The sequence below is a fragment of the Lynx canadensis genome, chromosome E2 (assembly GCF_007474595.2).
Source record: "Lynx canadensis isolate LIC74 chromosome E2, mLynCan4.pri.v2, whole genome shotgun sequence".
NCBI classification, from domain to species: domain Eukaryota; kingdom Metazoa; phylum Chordata; class Mammalia; order Carnivora; family Felidae; genus Lynx; species Lynx canadensis.
In genome coordinates, this window is record NC_044317.1 from 42,997,954 (window position 1) to 43,020,482 (window position 22,529).

A 22,529-nucleotide genomic window follows, 5' to 3' on the forward strand; every position below is an offset into this window, starting at 1 on the left:
CTATGTCTCCCTCTCTCTCCGTGCCCTCACTTCCCTCCACTAGTGCTCTTGTCTTTCTCTCTCTCTCTGTCTCAAAATTGAATAAGCATTAAAAAAATAATAAACTTTAAGAAAAAAAAAATGATTATTTATTTATTTTGAGAGAGTTAGAGAGAGACGGAGACGGAGAGACGGTGTCCCAAGCAGGCTCCAGGCTCAGCGCAGACTTGCCTACGGGGCTGTATCCCACCACCAGGAGATCATGACCTAAGCCAGGAGTCGTAGCCTTAACCAAGTGAGCCAAGTGGGTGCCCCAACAAAATTTTTAATTCACCTCAGTTTATTTTAACACCCTCTAGAAAAGCTTTGCTTTACAATCCATAACTATAGTAACGGGAGTGCTTGTTTTCCTATTCCTTGCAATAGAGAGTTACACTTTTTCTTTTTCCGGATTAATAGGTGAAAATGATGTAAACACCGCTTTGCATTTCTTTGATTAAATTTTAATACGTTTATTGATCATACTGTTCATCTTCTTTGTGAGCGCCTGTTCACATTCTTGACCTGTATTTGCTGTTTAAAGGACACTTGCTTTCTTGTTAATTTGTAAGAGCTCCTTACATACAGGGGCATCTATTTTTTAACCTGTAAGTAAGCGTTGGCTGGGAATTCAAACCCCAGGCCAAAAGGCGGCCCGTAGGTTTCTTAAGCCGGATAGCGGTTCCGCGCGCGTCTGTAAAACACGACCCGGCTGGAGCATCACTGCAGGTGCGAGAGAGAGAGATACCTCCTGGCGCAAAGCCGAGCCTTGACCTACGCGGTGCGCTCCACAGGTCCCGGGCGTCGCCCGCTCGGCGCCAAATGACGGCCGCACTGCGCATGAACGGAAGCTAGATCGCCCTTCCCCCACCTGCTTCCGGCCGCGGCTCATTTCTCGCGCCTCCGCCTCCGCCGCGGCTCGTGGTCGTCCCGCCATGGCACTGTCGCGGGGACTGCCCCGGGAGCTGGCCGAGGCCGTGGCCGGGGGCCGGGTGCTGGTGGTGGGAGCGGGCGGCATCGGCTGCGAGCTTCTCAAGAACCTCGTGCTCACTGGCTTCTCCCACATCGACCTGGTGAGGGCCAGGAGTGCGCGCGGGCTGAATGGCGGGCCGTGTTGCCGGGGCCGGGGGGCTCGGGCTCCGGAGGTCGGGACCAGAGTTGGAGGGGGCGGGGCGGCAGCAGGCCTGGAAACCCCGGGGTCGTGGCTGCCTGCAGAGAGGGCGCTGCTCGGCGGGGCCAGAGCGGGCCTCGCTGCACGCCTGGCCGGCTCGGGACGCCACAGAGGCCGCGGGCCGGGGTCTTCCTGGCGTCTCGCGGTGCGGCCGCCCCTGCCTCCTTGGCAGCGCGAATTTGTGGCGGCTCTAGGCTGTGGAGGAGGTCTCGTGTCTTTTCGCTTCAGGGCAGTTCCTCAGCTTTAAGGGGAGGCAGGAGGTGATTGTTTCAGTCTCTCGTGGAGGTTGTGACTGTTCAGTTGGGAGGTCTCCCTTAACTCAAATACTGGTCCAGAGCAGAGGGTGGCAGTAATAGGAGCCAATACATACTGAGCGCTTGTCCCGAGACCGGCGATGTTCTGAGCGGGTAATTTGCATTAACGCATCTGATCTGCGCTACCGCGGTAAGGTTGCAGACGCAGTTTTCATCCCCCCCACCCCCACTTTTTTATCTTAAACAGATGAGACGAAAAGTGAGATCTAGAAGGGTTTTAGTAAATTACCTTGAATCAGGAAGCAAGTGGCAGGACTCCTTTGGGGCTCTCACCCCTCTGTTCTGGGTGCAGTCTGTGTGACTGTCATTGTTATCTTCATAGATACGTTAGCTTGTATCACTGAAGATACTAGGATTTTAACTTTTGCATTGATGTACAGTGGCTGTAATTTTTATTTTTGGCTGTAATTTTAAATTATTTTTATTAATGTAAACTTTTTAGAGATTGGCGATGTTACGTGGAGCTTGGATGTCAGTTTAAAGTGTCTTAAAGTGTAGTGGAAACACAGAATGGAAAAAAAGTAAATATGGCAGACTGAACTATGAAATGAGGGGCGGGGGAAGAATTTACACATCTTTCCTTTGTCTGTTACAAAGTTATTCTTCCCATCTAGTTCTGCACCACAAATCCAAATATGATTGTGCTTCAGCTGGTACCTATTGCTGCATGTTTAAAAGAACCGTTTTGTGGGGCGCCTGGGTGGCTTACTCTGTTGGGCATGTGACTTGGGCTCAGGTCATGATTTCCCAACTCCGTGGGTTTGAGCCCCGGGTGGGTCTCTCTGTGCTGAGCCCTGGGAGCCTAGAACCTGCTTCCTATTCTCTCTCCTTCTCTGTCTGCCCCTTCCCCTCCCCCCCCCACGCGCTTGCTCTCTTTCTCCCAAAAATAAATAAACATTAAAAAAATTAAAGGAACTGTCTTGTAATAGACAAGACAGTGAATTGGGCACCTGAACAATAAATGCTGATCCTTTTCTATTTAATCAAAAATTTTAATGTTTATTATTTTTGAGAGGGAGAGAGAGAGTGTGAGCGGGAGAGGAGCAGAGAGAGAGGGAGACAGAATCCAAAGCGGGTTCCAGGCTCTTGAGTGGTCAGCGCAGAGCTGGACTTGGGGCTTGAACTTACAAACCATGAGACCATGACCTGAGTGAGGCGAAGTGGGCAGTGGGCGCTTAACTGAGCCACCCAGGTGTCCCTATTTGATTTAATTTTTATAATAAATTTAGAAAGTACAAATAGAAAATGTTTAGACGGTTATATATGATGATTTTCAGAAATTATAACCAAAGCTGTTAAAGATGTTTCACAATTAGAATGTTTGATGACTCTTAATATAAATTTATAGAAAGTCTTTAGTCATTCTTATTTTCTTCCCTTATTTATTTATTTATTTATTTATTTATTTATTTATTTATTTATTTATTGTTTTTGAGAGACCGAGAACAAGAGCGGGAGGGACCAAGGGAGAAGGGGTCAGAGGATCCAGAGCCTGCTCCCTGCTGACAACAGCCAGCTTGATGTGGGGTTTGATGTGGGGCTCAGTGTGGGGCTCGATGTGGGACTGAACTCAGGAACTGTGAGATCATGACCTGAGCCAAAGTCAGACACCCAACTGGCTGAGCCACCCAGGCGCCCCTCTTGTGTTTATTTTTAAGCAGCAATTAGAAAAAAGTTAAAATGTGACACTTTTTTCAACCTTGTGTGGATGTTTCCTCTCATAGCCCTTAGGTGAGAATTGTAAACGGAGTTGTGTGGGGGGGAAGACTTTTGAACTAAAGCAACAAAAACTCAGTAAATCTGCTAAGTGTCATTTAAGAAAAACGGGTCACAGTTAAATCTGATTTATTTGATTTGAAAGAGTAATTAAAGAAATGAATTATATTTATTTTAATAAACCCTTATGATTTTATGCCATCTAAGGAATTTCCAAACATTTGCCAAGATGGTTAAACAAAAAAATGCATCCTTTCTAAAATATTTTTGAGAAAGTTATCTCTGAAATTAAATCTTGATTTTTTTTTTTCATATGTGTTAAAGTATTTTTATCAGTTTAACAATTTTGGTATTACTGGGGAAAGCATTTCCTCTGCTAATGTAGCAAATAGCAAAAGTTTTGGGTTATGGGTGCTGAGGATAGTGATATTGCTCACACATACCAGAAAATTTGTGATTTATCTGGAGTTTATGCACTTGTAGATTGATCTGGATACTATCGACGTCAGCAACCTCAACAGGCAATTTTTGTTTCAAAAGAAACATGTTGGAAGATCAAAGGCCCAGGTAACTTTACTTTTCTTATACCATTTCTGTTCATTTATATTTTTGCACTTTGATGGATCTTCTCTTTATGGTATCAGATTAACTGGGACTCTTCAGTGGGAGGGAGAATATAGGGGACGGCACCTAAGAGTACATCCTCCCGTTTTGATCCTCTAAGGCTATGCTGTCCTCAATCTTGTAAACGGTGGGTGTCCCCTTCATATTTAAATTTCTGATTGTTTGCTTAGGATGAGCTTTGTTCTGTGTTCCTGCAGATTGGCTGCTCCTGTATTTGAGGGCTAGAGAACCTACAGCCCATGCTCTTGTCCCTTTTAGAAAAAGACAACCTCCCTGAGGTTCTAGCCACCTTGACCTTTCTTTAGTTCCTTGAATGTTCCATCTTGACTCAGGGTCTTAAAACATCTTTTTACTTTGCTTTTTCTCCCAACGCTTTTGGCAAACTCCCACTCTTATCTCCTTTTCAGTTTTCAAATTTTGGCTTCCTTCTCTAGTGATATGCTCTGAATAAACCTCTTAGACTAAGACCTTCCTCTCACAACTTCTACTCTTTTTTTTTTTTTTTTTTAAAGATTCTTTGAATATATGTAAGTAATTGCTACATCTAACGTGGGGCTTGCACTCACAACCCGAGATCAAGAGTTGCATGTTCTGGGGCGCCTGGGTGGCGGAGTCGGTTAAGCGTCCGACTTCAGCCAGGTCACGATCTCGCGGTCCGTGAGTTCAAGCCCCGTGTCGGGCTCTGGGCTGATGGCTCAGAGCCTGGAGCCTGTTTCCGATTCTGTGTCTCCCTCTCTCTCTGCCCCTCCCCCGTTCATGCTCTGTCTCTCTCTGTCCCAAAAATAAAATAAAACGTTGAAAAAAAAAAAAAAAAGTTGCATGTTCTTCCTTGCAACAGAGCCAGCCAGGCACCCCACAACTTCTACTTTTTCTGTGTATCATTTATCATTGTTTGTAATTTTGTTTATCTACATTGATTAGTGTCCCTTTGGCTTACCAAATGCTTCATACAGATCCTGGTAAATAGAAGATACTAAATACTTGTTGAATGAATGAATGGGTTAACACCTAGTTACTGCATTTTATATTTTTGCTGAAGTTTACCATTCGTGTAGATGTATATATGGGAAAGGGCCGGCTCTCCTGTTATTTTTATTAAAATGTGTATAGCTTAATGTTAATGAAATTTTGTCACATTTTTATATTCCTTTAGTTTATAATATAAGATATTAAATTTATATGTTTATATTTAATATAAGATATTATGTAAGTAGGTGAAATAACAGTATTGTTTGCCATAAATAAATTGAAATGCAGAGAGAAATGTTGTAGCAATCAAGTTAGTAATTGAGTGTTGTTTGTTTTTCCAGGTTGCTAAAGAAAGTGTACTGCAGTTTTACCCGAAAGCTAATATCATAGCCTACCATGACAGCATCATGAAGTATGTTCTAATTATTATGTTGCAGAATTGAGTTTGTTGTGAGTTAAACTTTCAAAGTATATGGTATTTTTATTAGCTACATGAGCTTGAGGTCATTCTGCTTTTTAAGAATTTTTTTTTTTTTTATCTTAACTATAAAGAACAAACTGATGGTTATCAGAGGGAGGGTGGAGTGGGGGTGGGTTAAATAGATGAAGGGTATTAAGGAGGGCACTTATGATGAGCGCCTGGTATTGTATGTAAGTGTTGAGTCACTAAATAGCTAGTATAACACTGAATGTTAACTAACTGAAATTTAAATAATAATTTTGTAAAAAAATTTTTCTAGAAAAATTAAAATGTGGTAGCTTGTACTCTTTCAGGGAGTTAGATAAGAGGTAAGATATTTTAATACTTTAAATGAGTTACTTTTTAAATGAGAGTTTTTTAAATGAGTTACTTTTTAATGAGAGTTTTTTAAATGAGTTACTTTTTAATGAGAGTTTTTTAAATGAGTTACTTTTTAATGAGAAGCTTATAAAGGGCCTTTATTTTTGTTTTAAATAAAGATATAGTAAACTATGAAAAATCCTTATATAATGATCCAGACTTTTCTAAGTATATTGCTCTCATTCTGATTGATTTCATCTGTGGTCTTCTTCAGTTTCAAAGGTTGCTTCCCAAAATATTTATTTTGACTATGACTTCTATAATATAACACTAGGAATTGTGAAGGGGTCATAGTTTTCACAGTACATAAATATTATCTGCTCTCCATGAATATATAACTATGTAAGTGTTGGGGCAAAGGAATCCTGGATCTAAATTATCCTTTATGTATAGCTGTTGTCTAGCTTACAAGTAAATGGTATTAAAAATAATAACTTCTCATTTGAGGTCTGGAATTAGAGAAAGTCTTACACTTTCTCCGGAAATATGTATCTCCACCTTTTTTATTCTCTGGTTGTTTGCTCTGCAAGCCTTTGCCTAGCCCTATAACCCTCTTACCCGTATTGCTTTCCCAGTGCTGCTAAAAGTGGGAACCCTAGAGGCCTGAACCCTGCCTGATCCTGACCATGTGAGGTGAAGCCAGAGGCCAGGCATATCCTGGGAATGTGTTCTTTGTATGTTCCCAAGCTGCCCAGAGAGGGCCTATGGGACCTGTGAAGCCATGCCATCTTTCTGCCAGTTTGAGATCTGCTCTTGAGCCCTGGGTAGCTGGCCAGAAAGGGTGTCTAGTCACTCACAGGGATTAGTCGGAAGTAATTTCGTTAAAATCTGCTTATGGTATTTGGAAAAAATCAAATGTATAATAGAGACCCCTCCCTAATATCAGTTATTTTTGCACCATTACTTTAATACGCTTTTTAGGACCCTGTATTACGCCGTGAAGATCATGTGTAAGGCCAGTTGTTTTGGTGACATTTGTTTTATTTTGTTTTGTAGCCCTGACTATAATGTGGAATTTTTTCGACAGTTTATATTGGTTATGAATGCTTTGGATAACAGAGGTGAGATTATTTTTAATACATTTAATTTCTAAGTATTTTCCTTCCCCTATAACAAGGCTGTTTATACTTTTTAGTATTTTAAATATTTCCTCAGTAATTCGAATCCAGAGAGAAGTAAGGTTAGGTTTAAAGTTTACCAGTTGGTTGTAATTTTAACTAGAACAGGCAGGAATTTAGCTATCATATACTCTGCTATTCTACCAAAAGGTGTGAAGATAGAAGTTGTTAAAACGCTAAAGAGGGTGAGTACATTTGGTATGTGGGTGTGTGCTTGTTTCAGAGTATTCCATCACTGAAGCACAGTGTGACTTCCTTCATTTATATAGAGATGAAATATCAATGCCTACATCCCACCAAGACCAATTAAATCAGACTCTGAATATCATAATTTTTCAATTTCCTACGTGATTCTAAAGTGCAATCAGGGCCCTAAAACCATCGTTTTGAGAATGTGGCAACAGGTTGTCAAAGTTAGCATAGATGCCATGGATCTTGAATTATTTTAGATATGGCTGGTGCCATAAAATATCAGCCTAAATTCTATTTAGATGTACACATTTTGAACCATTGAAGCTTTTCACAGTAGGGGGTGATGTTTCTTATAATCAAGTATTGTATAGCCAGTCATTGTTCCACATGTAAAACAACACCTGTGGAGTGGTTTGTAACAATTTTGAGCCAGAAATACCAAAGAAAAAACACAAAGCAGAGAAAGGGTCAGGATGACTTACTAGACTCCTCTTTACTCCCCTTGCCTTAAACTGCCTTTATAGTTCCAAGTTGATATTCCACATTCTCCATTCATTGCCATGTGTTACCTGATAATTTTATTAGAATAATAGTAAGTTAAGGACTCAGAACTCATTGAGACAATATTTTAGCCAAGATTAATAGAGGAGGCACAGCTATAGAATAGAAAGGTGACACTTTGGCATTTAAAAAGTATAGTAAGGGTGCTTTTTCTTGGAGTAAATTTGTCATATAAATTCCTTGTATTTGGAATTTTGCTAGCGAATGTCTCTTCTGTAACAGTTGTATTACCCTGGTCATAGCTATAAGAAAATTGCATATAAAAATTAAAAAAATTAGTTTGGGTAAATGTCATCCTAATTAAAGGTAACTGATTTTTCCCCCCATCAACTCCTGCTAACTAGTGTTTTTCTTCCAGCTGCTCGCAACCATGTTAATAGGATGTGCCTGGCAGCTGATGTTCCTCTTATTGAGAGTGGAACTGCTGGTTATCTTGGGCAAGTAACTACCATCAAAAAGGTAAAATAAATTTTTTTTACTTCCCAAATATTTGTGATCTTATGTAGGGAAGAAGTAAACTTTGGGTTTACATGATATGGGCTGGTTAGTACCCAAGATGTAGGGATTTTATCAGATGTAAAGAGTATTATAAGTATTATAAGTATAAGAGTATTATAAGCAGAGATTTTTTTTTTTTTAAACTCTGTGCTACTTTGTTTCTGTAGCTTGTATATTAAAATTATTAGACTGGTAAACATAATAAAATTGCCTTTTAAAATTCTTTGTAGCTGAGGCTACATGTCATGCTGTAGTTGATATATGATGAAACTGCCTTCTGCAAAGTTATTTTTTATCTAAAGTCTAGGTTCATAGATCTGAAGAGTACTTTGAAAAATTTTGGTGTCTTTGTGAAATATTTCAAATGTTTAGATAAAACTAGAGAATAATAGAGTAAATAAATACCTGTGCACTCAAACCCAGTTTATAAAATGCAGCATTGTGGTTTGTTGTTTTTTGTTTGTTTTTGTTTTCTAGTTCTTTCAAGGAAATTAAACATAGATACATTTGAAGAATCATTTTGCAGGTTTTGAAACCAAAAGGAATTACACTTGACTTAAAATTTGCTATTTTTGTCCATTATTTGGCAGTTTACCCATGTTGAAAATTATGGCTCTGCTTCATTTGTTTCAGCTGATAAATACTACTCTTGGAAGCTTATTTAGTATCATTCTACAAAGACTGTTGTAAATGTCAGTGTGTGTTAAATTTTAGTTAAATCAGTGGATTCCTTCAGGATCTATTCATAGGTCAAAGCAGTAGTTCTCTTGTTTTCTACTGTGATTTAAGGAATGGCTGCCCCCAAGAAAGCTTATTCAAAGGACACCAGAAATGGTATTATGGAGAAAACCCTGGATCTGCTGCTTTTTATGTTAAAACACTATTTGCCAGTTGGGGTTCTTTTTTAGGTTTCTTGTTGAGAGAGAGAAAGTGCATGCATGAGCCAGTGGGGAAGGGACAGAGAGAGAGGATCTGAGTGGGCTCTGTGTTGACAGCAGAAAGCCTGATGTGGGGCTCAAGTCAGGAACTATGAGGTCATGACCTGAGCTGAAGTTAGACTGAGCCACCCAGGCTCCCCTCAAGTTTTGGTTCTTTAACCATTATTGTAAAGACATTGCTTATTAACATGATCTTAAGATATTAGTATGTATTAAGACTGAGGTTGAGAATTGCTCAATTGAGGAATATTCATCTGATGGTTTTGAAAAATTGTCTTATGTACCATAGACTTCTTCCAAGGATTCCTTATGGTGCAAGTTAAAATGTAAGCTTAACTGAATTCTTCCTGAAACCAGTATTGCACTGTATGTTAACTAACTAAAATTTAAAGAATAAAATGGAAAAAAAAAAAAGATGTAAGCCTAAATCAACAAAATGAAGAGTATTGGTTTGGTGATAGCCAGGAATTTTCTGTGTATCTAGGTAGTTCTTGAAATTAATAATTACTTTTAATTTGCTTAGTTTTTAGGAAATTACAAGTAACACAAATATAATGGGTAATAATTAAATAATGGAGGTCCACACCTTTGACAGATAATTGGTTAGAAAGCTGTTGTTTGTCTATCTAGTAATTTTTCTTTTGTTTAATGTGATTAAGGTAACCTTCTTGTGTTTGATATTCAGGTACAGTAATTTCCTTTGGCTTGTTGTAAGTGGTGTTCACTGGTCCAGGAGTCAGAGAAATCCTGGCTTAGACTTAGCTGTGACTGTGATTGATTCAGTTCATATTTGTTATAGTTCCTCATCTGTAAAGTAAGAATTTTGGAGTCACTAATATTTTAAAATTTCCTTGACAGTACAAAATACAGTTGGAATGTAGACGAATGAATGTTTATGATGATATTACTCGATAGTGTTGCAAAACCACCATCATGGGATAAATGTTCTTCTCATATCCTGATTTTGCAGGGTGTAACTGAGTGTTATGAGTGTCATCCCAAACCTACCCAGAGAACTTTTCCTGGCTGTACAATTCGTAACACACCTTCAGAACCTATTCATTGCATCGTTTGGGCAAAGTATTTGTTCAAGTAAGAGTATATATATTTCTGGGTATATTTTCAGTACTGATGATAGGAAATGGGGCTGTTTTTATTTAAATCTCTTGGAGAGATTACGATGAATATTCTTTTATTTACTTACTTATTTTAAAGAGTTTATTTATTTATTTTGAGAGAGAGAGCACGAGCTGGAGAGAAGCAGAGAGAGAGGGAAGAAGAGAATCCTAAGCAGGCTCTGTGCTGTAGCATAGAGTCCAATATGAGGGCTCAAACTCATGAACTGTGAGGTCGTGACCTGAGCCGAAATCAAGAGGCAGACGCTTAACTGACTGATCCACCCAGGCACCCCTAGATGAATATTCTTTTAAATATGGTGGAGATATTCGGTAGATTAAATTCAGTCAACATTGCATGCCTGTTTTTAATTCATTGGTTAAAAACTAATGGAAATTAAAAATACTTTTTAGTGATAACGAAAGTAATACATGTGAAAGTTGGATGCATCAAATATGGTAGCTGGTAGAAAAGTTCTAGGCTTACACACTTGAAGAAAGATGAACGTTAATGTGCTAAGGATCCAACTTAGAAAGACAGGATAAACTCCAAAGAAATTAGCAGGAAGGATATAATTGAGATAAGAGGGAAAAAATAACTTTATCGAGTTCATCATGAAAAGGAGAGGAAAGATGAATAACTAAGTGGAGAATGTAATCTCAGCATAGATTTAAATGATAGTAAAGAACAAAAGGATGATAATAAAAATACTGAAAATTGCCAGTATACTGAAAATTTTAATGATCTGGATAAATTCATTTTAAAAAACTTAAAAAAAAAAACCCAAAAAATTAATTAAAAAAGAAATAGCCTGAATTGTACTATGTCTTAGGCGAGTTTAATCAGTCGTTTTAATTCTTAGTAATGCAACAAACCTTTATGAATTTACAGGTGATTTCCACTGAATTTACAAGTAATATATCATTCTAATAAGGTAAACTGTCCCAGAGACATTTTTTTAAAATGCAGTACTTCTTAGTTTTTATTATGGGACTCTGATGTCTTTGATAACAAAACCAGTTAAGGCCATAATGGAATAAAAGGAAAATTTCAGGACATTCTCATTCATAAACATAGATGCAAAAATCCTATACAAAATATTTGCATACAAATCTAGAATTGTGTAAAACAAAAAGTATACCACGACAAGGTTGTATTTATTCTAAGAATACAAGCCACAATTTAATACACATCATTCACTTCATTAAGAAAATAAAGAGAAACTGGATAGCCTTCATAGATGCAGAAAAAACATTTGACAAAATTCAGGAAATACCCTTTCATGACAAAAATTGTGGGTTTTATTTTTTTTTTAAGATTTTATTTTTAATCCTTTATTTTAAGTATTCTCTATACCCAACGTGGGAATTTTACAACCCCAAGATCAAGAGTCGCACACTCCACCAACTGAGCCAGCCAGGTGCCTCTCATGACAAAAATTCTTAATAAAATACGAAGAAAACTTTATCAACCCGGTAAAAGATGCCTTTTACAAACCTACAGCAAACACTGGTTTTCAGGGAGCCTTGCTGGCTCAGTCAGTGGAGCATGCAATGTGACTTTTAATCTCAAGGTTGTGAGTTCAAGCCCCACATGGGGCATGGAGCCTAGTTAAAACAGAGTTTGTTTGATTTTCTTTATTTTTTGATTACGGTATAATGTATATGCACTCAGAAGAGTATGCATATAATGGTTTAATGATGAAATTTCACAAAAAATGTAAGCTTCATTTAGCAAACTTTTTTTCTTTTTAACAGACTTTTTAGAACAGTTTCAGATTTACAGGAAAATTGAGAAGATAGAACAGAGTTCTCACACCCAGTTTCCTCTGTTAGCATCTTATGATACATATGTAACAATTATGGAACCACTACTGGTATCTTTATTAACTGAAGTCCATAGTTTATTTAGAGAGCCCTTTGTTTTTACCCAGTGTCCCTTTTCTGTTCCAGGATACCACATTACCATTAGATGTCTGTCATGTCTCTTTAGGCTTCCTTTGACTGTGACAGTTTCTCAGGCTTTCCTTGTTGTCTGTGACCTCTAAAGAAATTAGGAGGAGTCTGGAGGAGTACTGGTCAGGTATTTTGTAGGATACCCCACTATTGAAATTTTTTTTTTTTCTTCATGACGATACTATCATTTTGAGCTGTTGAGAGGGAAATCACAGAGGTAGTTAAATTGCCATTTTCATCACATCATGTGAAGAATATGTTATTGACAAGATTGATGACTGTTAATGTTGGCCTTGATCACTTAGCTAAGGTAGTGTTTGTCCGGTTTCTCCACTGTAAAGTTTCTCACTTTTTTAATGTTTATTTTTGAAGGAGAGAGAGGGTGCGAGCAGGGGAGGGGCAGAGAGAGAGGGAGACACAGAATCCAAAGCAGGATCCAGGCTCTGAGCTGTCAACACAGAGCCCGACGCAGGGCTAGAACTCACGGGCCAGGAGACCATGACCTGAGCCTAAGTCAGACACTTAAACGACTGAACCACCCAGACGCCCCTTTCACCCCCACTATCTATATTGTGCCATGCACTTTGGAAGGAAGTCACTCTGTGCAGCCCACACCTAAAGAATGGGAGCTGTTTTCTGCTTCCTTGAGGGCAGAGTATCTATGTAAGTTATTTAGAGTTCTTCTGCCTGGAAGGTTTGTCTCTTCTCACCTGTTTATTGATTTATTCAATCATTTACATCGATGTGGACTCATTGAATATATTTTATATTTTGGGTTATAATCCAGTAGGGTATTTTGTTGCTCAGATTGTTCTGGCTTTGGCCATTGGGAGCTCTTTCTGTTGACTGTGCTCTTAGACGTATGCCATCAATGTGTGGTGGGGTTTGGGGAGCAATTCCTTGCTTTCTGGTACTAGAAGATGCCCCAGGCTCATCATGTCTATTTCCTGCCATTGTATCAGGCCTTTCTCCAAGGAGCCCTGGTTTCCTTTTATTAAAGAATGGCATTAGAAACTCAGATCTGAATGCTCGCCATGCTATTACGTGTCGTTTCTTTTAAGCCCTTTTAGCCAACAGAGCAAAAAAGTCTTTTTATACTAATCTGTATGAATACACACAAATTTACAAACATTTCTGTTTCTAACGATCTATCTATATTAAGGTAAACATGAATTCATACTGGTGTCTCCCTAAACTCTAGTCCATTACTACGTGGATCATTCTAGCTTCCTCCCCTTGCTTATCTGCGCACTCCCACTCCCACCAGTCAGAAACCTCCATTATTTACCATTCATATGCTTAATACAAGCATTATTTTTTTTTTTAACTTTTTAAATGTTTATTTAGTTTTGAGAGAGAGAGAGAGGGAGAAACAATCCGAAGCAGGCTTCAGGCTCTGAGCTGTCAGCACAGAGCCCAGTACAGGGCTCGATCCCATGAACCATGACCTGAGCTGAAGTCGGATGCTTACCCGACTGAGCCACCGAGGCGCCCCATACAAGCATTATTTTTAATGATAAAAGTTATAAAGCATCTCCTTTGTAACCTGAGATGGCATAAGGATGCCATTATTGCTGCTTTTATTTGGTGTTGTAATGAAGTTCCTAGCCAGCATAATAAAACAAAAAGAAAATAGAGGATTAAGAATTGGGAAAAGAAGAAACAAAACTGTTGTTTACATACGGTATAGTTTACATACTGTATAGTGAAAAGCTCCAAAGAATCTATAGATAAATTATTAGAAATAATGACAGTTTAGCAACATGGCCAACTAAAAGATGGCATGTCTATATGCAGTATCGTGCAGTTAGGAAATATAAAAGTAGATAACTCACTATAAAAGCATATAATTAAATATTAAAGATAATTAAATGTGAAGCATCAGAAAACATGAAATACCTGAGAATAAATCTTAAGATTTGTACGACCCAGTGTGGAAGATTAGTGAGTACTGGCACATAAAAGGAAGTATAAAATAAAAGGAGAGAATGTGTCCTTGATCTCCAAGTTGATCTATAGATTCAAATGCAATTCCAGTTAAAATCTCATCAGAGTTTTTATTAGAATTCATTCAGCTGATTGTAAAATTTATGTCAAGAGTAAGGCCTAAACAAACATTCCTGAAGTAAGTTGAGGTGACTTGTTCTAATAGATGTCAAGGTTTAATAAAAACTAAAAGGAAGTTACAGTGTGTTGCTGGTGCAGAGATAGAAAAATAGACCATTGGGACAATGCAGAATTCATGACCAAGGTTGCATAGGAGATCCCAGATGAAAGAAGGGATTAAGTAAAAGGACAATTCATTATCAATGTGGAAAATATTATATTCCCTATTTCAAATAATATATGAAAATTAAGTCCAGATGGATAAGGTATTTAGATGTGAAAGGAAAAACTAAATCTTTCTAATATAGGGGGAAATCTTTATCCTTAGAGTTCAGGAACGATTTCTTAAGACACAAAAAGTGCCAACCACAAAAGAAAACATTGATTCATTCAAATTCATCAAATGTCTTATGAAAAGACATTACATATGAGAAAATATTTGCAACATAAAATCAACTAAAAATTATGATGTATAATATATTCCTGTAATGAGTAAGAAAAAGACAACCTGACAAGATAATATGAACGGGAACTTTTCGAGGGAAACCCAAATGGGAAATAAGCAAATGAAGATTATGTTCACCTTTATGACTAACTTGGAAAATTAAGAATAAAATCACAATAAGATACCATTTTACACTAAGTAGTTTGGCAAAACATTAAATTTAGAGAAGCAAATTGATAGGAACTCTTACATGCCATTGTGGGGGTGGAAATTGGTACAGTGACTTTGAGAACAAGTGGACATTTTCTTGTAAAGTGTATCAGGAACTTTGAGATGACTGCTTTTTTTTTTTTTAATTATTTAAAGGATTCCTTTAAAAAGATACCTTTCTTATAAGTCAAGTACTTGAGGAAAGGTTGGAACATTATATTCCTGTAAATGTTATTAAATAGTTTATAGGGTAACTGAATTAACAAAAAAGAATTTCTGCTAATGTATTACTGTTTCTTAAGGCCTGTTAGTAGTAAAGATATATACTACCATGAAAAAAATGTCTCCTTGCTTATTCCTGCTGATTCCTAGATCACCCAGCATGTGGCAGGTGTGTAACAGTGTTTTTTGCATAGCTAACTGCACGTGTACTTCACAAATATTATTCTGGCCTTAGAATGTTATCCAAATTGGAATGTAAAAGCTGCTCACCTGGATCTCTCTGTTCATTTATTTAATTTTGAGAGGGAGAGAGAGAGCATGAGTGGGGGAGGGGCAGAGAGAGAGGGAGACAGAATCCCAAGCAGGCTCTACACTGTCAGCGCAGAGCCTGATGCAGGGCTTGAACACATGAACTGTGAGATCATGACCTGAGCTAAAATCAGGGGTTGGACAGTTAGCCACCCAGCCACCTAGGTGCCCTTGCTCATCTGTCTCTTGCTCGATGATTTTAACGTAGGAATTTGCAGTGCCAAGATGATAGGAATGCATATAGGTCTACTAAAATTTAGCCTTCCTTGTGTTATGGTTGAAATGAGGATGCAAGCTATCTAAACAGGTTGCTTTAATACTTTTAAGTTTATGGAGTATAAAGATTTGGAATATTCTAAATTAGTTGTTTTGGGGGAAGTAAGCAAAGTAAAGATTTGTTCATAATATTTTATTGTACATAAATATTTCCTGCTCTTTTTGTAGCCAGTTGTTTGGGGAAGAAGATGCTGATCAAGAAGTGTCCCCTGACAGAGCTGACCCTGAAGCTTCCTGTAAGTAGATTGGGATATGTTCTTTTATTTAGTGAGCACTACCTTTCTTTTACTAGCTTAATATTGATAGCATAAGAGGAGAAAAAAATAATTGCTGTTATGTGTTAGATAGTATATTATGTGTTTAAGAGACAAAGGAAGAGAGAATCCCACACAGGCACCCCTCCTGTCAACGCAGAGCCCGACACAGGGATGAAACCCACCAACTGAGAGGTCATGACCTGAGCTGAAATCAAGAGCCAGATGCTTAACTGAGTCACTTAGGCACCCCATATTATTTCATCTTTGAAAGACTGTTTTAAAAAGTGAGTAGTCCTGTTTTACTAGTGAAGACAAGGTGCAGAGAAATTTCATGAAGGTAGTAAATAGAGCTGAGAGTTGTTTTCAATCTGATTACAAGTCCATACTTTGAACTCTTCTAGATGTGGCCTTCAAAAACTGAGGTAGGAAAAGATGCTGATGAGCGTATTGTTGTCCTTTCTCTTTGAACTTAGATTGCGTCATGTGCAAGTGACTTCCGTGAATGGCTTTTTTCCCCAAAGGTAGATGAGAGCTTAGTTTTACATTTACAGCTGAAAATGAAATAGTGTTTGTTTTGTAGGGGAACCAATGGAAGCTGAAGCCAGAGCCAGAGCATCTAATGAAGATGGTGACATTAAACGTATTTCCACTAAGGAATGGGCTAAATCAACAGGATATGATCCAGTTAAACTTTTTACCAAGGTTCGATTTGCTTTCTTTATAATTATGGATAGACTTATTCTGTTTTAAAATAGTACATGAAATTGAAATATGCTTTTTATGCCTAATGACGTCTTAATAAGTTGATTGGTGTCATCAGGATAATCAGGTTTTACATTTTTAGCTCTCATGTTAAATCGGTATCTCCATAGGAATTACAATTGGTGGCTCACTTATACACTCTTGGTCGTCTTTCCTTCCCTCACTTTCACTGAACTTTTTAGTTTTCCTTATAACTGACCTTTGATTCCTGCTGTTTCTTGTTTTTTTTTTTTTTTTTTTAATTTTTTTTTTAACGTTTATTTATTTATTTTTTTTTTTAATTTTTTTTTTTTTTTCAACGTTTATTTATTTTTGGGACAGAGAGAGACAGAGCATGAACGGGGGAGGGGCAGAGAGAGAGAGAGACACAGAATGGGAAACAGGCTCCAGGCTCTGAGCCATCAGCCCAGAGCCCGACGCGGGGCTCGAACTCACGGACCGCGAGATCGTGACCTGGCTGAAGTCGGACGCTTAACCGACTGCGCCACCCAGGCGCCCCAGCGTTTATTTATTTTTGAGACAGAGAGAGACAGAGCATGAACGGGGGAGGGTCAGAGAGAGAGGGAGACACAGAATTGGAAACAAGCTCCAGGCTCTGAGCTGTCAGCACAGAGCCTGACGCGGGGCTTGAACTCACGGACCGCGAGATCATGACCTGAGCTGAAGTCGGACCCTTAACCGACTGAGCCACCCAGGCGCCCCTGTTTCTTGTCTTATATCCTTTTCCTGCTCAAATCTCTTGGGAATTTGATTGACATGTACTGAATTGCTCTTGAATTCCTAATCCTCTCGTTCTTGGCTGAATCCCTCTTCATTAGTATAATTTGCCTGCTGAATATTTCTGGAGAAATCTAGAAGACTTTTAATTGGCTCTATCTAATTGTAGTCCAGGTAGGTCTTCATGTCTGTGTTTTTAAAAGTCTTTTCACTTCTTTTGTCTTCATTCCCCAGCAAGTTTATCATAATAGATACTTGAAGATTTCTCAGCTTTTCTTAAAAGTCCCTGATATATGCTTAACATCCACACTGAGCAGATGACCTTAAGGATATATTAACAGGTTTGAAACCATTGGACAAAATGTACCTGTTAAGAGAATGTCCCACTTCATGCAAATTCTTTTCCCCTCTGCTGTTTGAGAGGTATCTCTTGGAGTAAAGGTTAATTCTTCTACTTTTCCTTCTCCTTGTGCCTTAGTCTTACAATTTTTATCACTGTATTTTGCTGATTTAATTACAGTATGTTTTGGTGTGGATCTGCTTTTGTTGATTTTGGTGGGAGTTCTGTGTCCTCCCTGGATCTGAATATGTTTCCTTTCCTAGATGAGGGAACTATTTTTTCTTCAGATACATTTTTTGCTCCCTTTTTCTCTCCTCTTCTTCTGGGACTCATAGGATAGAATGTTAATTATGTTTCATGGAGTCACCCAGTACCCTAAGTCTATTTTCATTTTGTATAATTCTTTTTTCTAAAAGACAGTGACCTGTCTTTTAGGTCACTGATTTGTTCCTCTGCTTCTTCCATCCTGCTGTTCATTCCACCAAATGTGTTTCTCATTTTCTGTGAGATCATGATCTGAGCTGAAACCAAGAGTCGGACACTTAACTGACTGAGCCACCCAGGTGCTCCTGGTTGACTCTTAAACCTATATCATTTATTTCCTCATTACAGCCTTTTCTTTGGAAAATGGATTTTGATTTTGATTGTGCTTAAAATGTACTTTATTATAGATGGTGACAATATTTTCCAAACTGGTGTCTGTATACCTATTTCCCTTCCAGTTTGAGCAACAGTTGAATGCCAACATAATCTGAAGTATATCTCCAGTCTGTTTAGTAGGTAACTAAGCATCTGCTGTGTGCCAGTCACCACTCTGACAGAAGATATAGTGGTGAACAAGAGAGAAAATAGGGCGCCAACTCTTTCTAGGTAATTCATAGTTCAAAGGGAAAGTTAAACATATAGCAAGTAATATATTCAGAATGTTGTGATAGTAAGTTCAGATGGATTGGAACCCTTTGATACTAAGTAGACTTAACGTACATATTATTTAACGTTGTTAGACCTAGTATGCAGGTTCAAAAGAGGCTTTCCAGAGGAAGCGATATTTCAACCCAAGACTTTAAAGAATGAGGCGGGGGGATAAGAATGTTACGTATACAAAGAAAGCCTCAGGTTGAAAAACTGAAACAGTGCCCATAAAGGGGAAAGTGGGAAGAGGGCTGGAAACATAAGCTGAGGCTAGATCAGGCAGGACTTCCTAGGTCATGACAAGGATGTTATACCAAGGCAATGGGAATCCATTAAAAAGTAGTCTATAGGATTACTATGAGAATACAATGGGTATGCTGTGCCCTCTAGGTCCTGATAATTCCTATTGTAGTCTATATGGGAAGGTGCCTTCTGGGATTGTGCAGTGCTAAATCTGAAGTACAGCCCATCTGTATTCCCAGTGTAGTGTGGAGGCAAAGTAGATTGAATAGGACTTAGGATGTTTAAGGTGAGGAACAGTGAAGAATCAGGAATGATAACTGGGTTCCTACCGAACAGGGTGCCATTCTCTGAGATAGGTAAGGTGGGAAGCAGGTGTGTTGTGTAGGGGTTAGAGGAAAGGAGAAGGTGATAGAATCAATTTTGAGATTCCTGTGGAATATTAGAGAAAGGACAGGTGATTCTAAAGGCAAGCAGAGAGGTTCAGACCGGGATTCATAGGCCTATAGAAAGAGAAAAGAGCACGAAGATGGTTTAGTACAGAACTCTGAGGGCTTCCCAGTATTTAATAATTGGATAAAGGGCATGGATAGAGCTTGTTCCTGGAAAACCACACTAATTCTCCATTGCCTGGGAGGCTTTCCAGCCAAGTGCTTAAGGTCCTCTACAAAATGTCTCTAACCACATTTGTTACCCAGATAATAATGTGCTTCTCATTTCCTTATGTGTGCACCCATTTCAGATGTTACCATCTCCTTGAACTCTTTATTGATTCTTCTAGAACAAAGTTCCTGCTAGTACTCAAAGCTATGTGATTTTTGCTCTAAATTGTATTCTGTTTGTATATCTGGCTGTTTCTTTTTTTTTTTTTTTTTTCAACGTTTATTTATTTTTGGGACAGAGAGAGACAGAGCATGAACGGGGGAGGGGCAGAGAGAGAGGGAGACACAGAATCGGAAACAGGCTCCAGGCTCTGAGCCATCAGCCCAGAGCCCGACGTGGGGCTCGAACTCACGGACCGCGAGATCGTGACCTGGCTGAAGTCGGACGCTTAACTGACTGCGCCACCCAGGCGCCCCTATCTGGCTGTTTCTAAAGGTTTAAGGATGTTTAATAAATATTGATAGAATTGAACATATTTTGATAGAACTAGTTCTGAATATTTTTATTAAGCCAATTTTAAATTAATAGCTGACACAGTAAGTGTATTGACTAAATCAACTGACAATAGGAAATGCAACTGAGGAAAAAGTAAAAATACTAAAATCATCTGAAATTCTACAGGATAGTGCCATTCATGTTGATATCTCTCAGTAATGTTTATTACGTTTTTTTTTGAAAAAGTAGTTGTTTTGTTTTTGAGCTTCCGGGGCGGGTTGAAGTAGTAATTGTTTTATTTTTTAACTTTGAGTGTGGGAGCAGACCACGTTTCCAAGATGTTACATATAGGTGGTTAAGAGCTGGTTTTGAGTACTTTACTTTTAAAATGTTTATGCTTTATTGCTGTATACCCATGAACTTGGAGGTATTACTAACTGGTATCTCTAGGCTCAATGATTTTATTCAATTCTTGTGGAGCTGGTGCATGTTTATTTAGCTCCTTGATTGGTGTGATTTTGCTTCTGATTGATCTTTGGGGCTTTAAGTGTGCCTAGGGGAGGTGACAGGTGCAGTGAGCAGTGTTCAGAGTTCCCTTTCTCTGTTTTCCTCAGAATTTCTGCTTTCACTATTTCAAAAGCGAGGTTCTGTGTAAAAATTTCTTTCTATACAAGGTTTAAGTTTTGTGGGATTTTTTATCTTTTGGAAATTGTTGATCTGTTAGTATAGAGCATGACCTTAAATCAGAATATTCTATGGTGTAATATTTGTAATCAACAATGATATTGCTATATTTTATCAGCATAGGGGCTGTAGGATTTATGAGATTTTATTTTATTTTGTTTTATTTTTAAGCTTTTTAAAGATGATATCCGGTATCTGTTGACAATGGACAAACTGTGGCGGAAAAGGAAACCTCCAGTTCCGTTGGACTGGGCTGAAGTACAGAGTCAAGGTAAAGACTTTTATGAGGCACCTATCTGGCTCAGTCGGAAGAGCATGTGGCTCTTGACCTCTCAGGACTGTGAGTGTAAGCCCCTGTTAGGTGGAGAGATTACTTAAATAAACTTAAAAAAGAAATACATTTTAGTCTCTGGGATACCGAAATTGGTAATTCTCTTACCTGAAATCTTTAAATACCTTGAATTTCATTGTAAGAAATTCTAACAGTTTAGAAACATATGATGAAGGGAGATCACTGGAAATCTTATCACCTAGGGAAATAGCCATTATTAACATTTAGGGAATGTCTTTGTAGTTCAGCCCGGTGCACAGAAACAAAGAGGACTTTTGTACATACTTTACGTAAGTTGAATCATACTATTCATATATTCGTACTTGCTCTTTCCAGTCAGTATTATTTAACTAGTGCCCCTTGGTTAACCTTTGTTTTGTATTTTCCCCGAAATAAAGTGTTGTGCTAGGTATACATGCGCATACATCTTTTTTTTTTTTTTTTAATTTTTTTTTAACGTTTATTTATTTTTGAGACACAGAGAGACAGAGCATGAACGGGGGAGGGGCAGAGAGAGAGGGAGACACAGAATCGGAAGCAGGCTCCAGGCTCTGAGCCATCAGCCCAGAGCCTGACGCGGGGCTCGAACTCATGGGCTGTGAGATCGTGACCTGAGCCGAAGTCGGACACTTAGCCAACTGAGCCACCCAGGCGCCCCGCGCATACATCTTTGTACCTTTGTGTATCTCTTAAAGATTTAGCATATTTGTAATTTAAAAACAATGTTTTTTAATGTTTATTTATTTTTGAGACAGAGAAACAGAGCATGAACAGGGGAGGGGCAGAGAGAGAGGGAGACACAGAATCTGAAGCAGGCGCTGGGCTCTGAGCTGTCAGCACAGAGCCCGACGCAGGGCTCGAACTCACAGACTGTGAGATCATGACCTGAGCTGAAGTCGAAAGCTTAACCGATTGAGCCACCCAGGCACCCCTAATGCATTTGTAATTTTAAATGTGAAAAAAAACTATTGTAGTAGTGGCTACTTCCTTATTCTACCGCCTCTTCCACACATCGTATCTTGTCTTACCTGAATTATATTATACAGCAGTGGTCAGCACACAAACTTAGAGAGTCCCAGGAGATTTGGCGTGTCAGTTTTTTTGAAAAAAAATTTTTTTTTCAACGTTTTTTTTTTTTTATATTTATTTTTGGGACAGAGAGAGACAGAGCATGAACGGGGGAGGGGCAGAGAGAGAGGGAGACACAGAATCGGAAACAGGCTCCAGGCTCTGAGCCATCAGCCCAGAGCCCGATGCGGGGCTCGAACCCATGGACCGCGAGATCGTGACCTGGCTGAAGTCAGACGCTTAACCGACTGCGCCACCCAGGCGCCCCATGGCATGTCAGTTTTAAGCAGTTCTGCACAGTAACGAATATTTGACTTTACAGACTAAATTCAAATATGGTTCTGATAGCTTCCACTTACTGAGTGCTGTGTGCTAGCATATCTTTGAATTCCCCAATAACCCAATGAAGTTCTGAGACCATCTTGCAGCTTTCCCATTTCGGTATTAGCACTTTGTTTTTTGTACAGATCTTTGTAGCATCCTGATAATTATTTTAATGGAATTTGTTTCATATTGATTTT

The 22,529-nt window shown here is 38.6% G+C and overlaps 1 protein-coding gene across 1 annotated transcript in view; it reads left to right on the plus strand.

Annotated features, from left to right (window-relative positions):
* The first annotated feature begins 914 nt into the window (after positions 1-914).
* Positions 915-22,529, plus strand: part of UBA2 (ubiquitin like modifier activating enzyme 2) — a 42,291-nt gene continuing 20,676 nt past the window's right edge. The window contains exons 1-9 of the mRNA XM_032591274.1: positions 915-1,091; positions 3,703-3,786; positions 5,154-5,224; positions 6,650-6,714; positions 7,883-7,983; positions 9,931-10,052; positions 15,768-15,835; positions 16,437-16,558; positions 20,781-20,880. Of these exons, the coding sequence (XP_032447165.1) occupies positions 954-1,091; positions 3,703-3,786; positions 5,154-5,224; positions 6,650-6,714; positions 7,883-7,983; positions 9,931-10,052; positions 15,768-15,835; positions 16,437-16,558; positions 20,781-20,880 (871 nt within the window). The 5' untranslated portion in view covers positions 915-953. The remainder of the gene's footprint in view (positions 1,092-3,702; positions 3,787-5,153; positions 5,225-6,649; positions 6,715-7,882; positions 7,984-9,930; positions 10,053-15,767; positions 15,836-16,436; positions 16,559-20,780; positions 20,881-22,529) is intronic.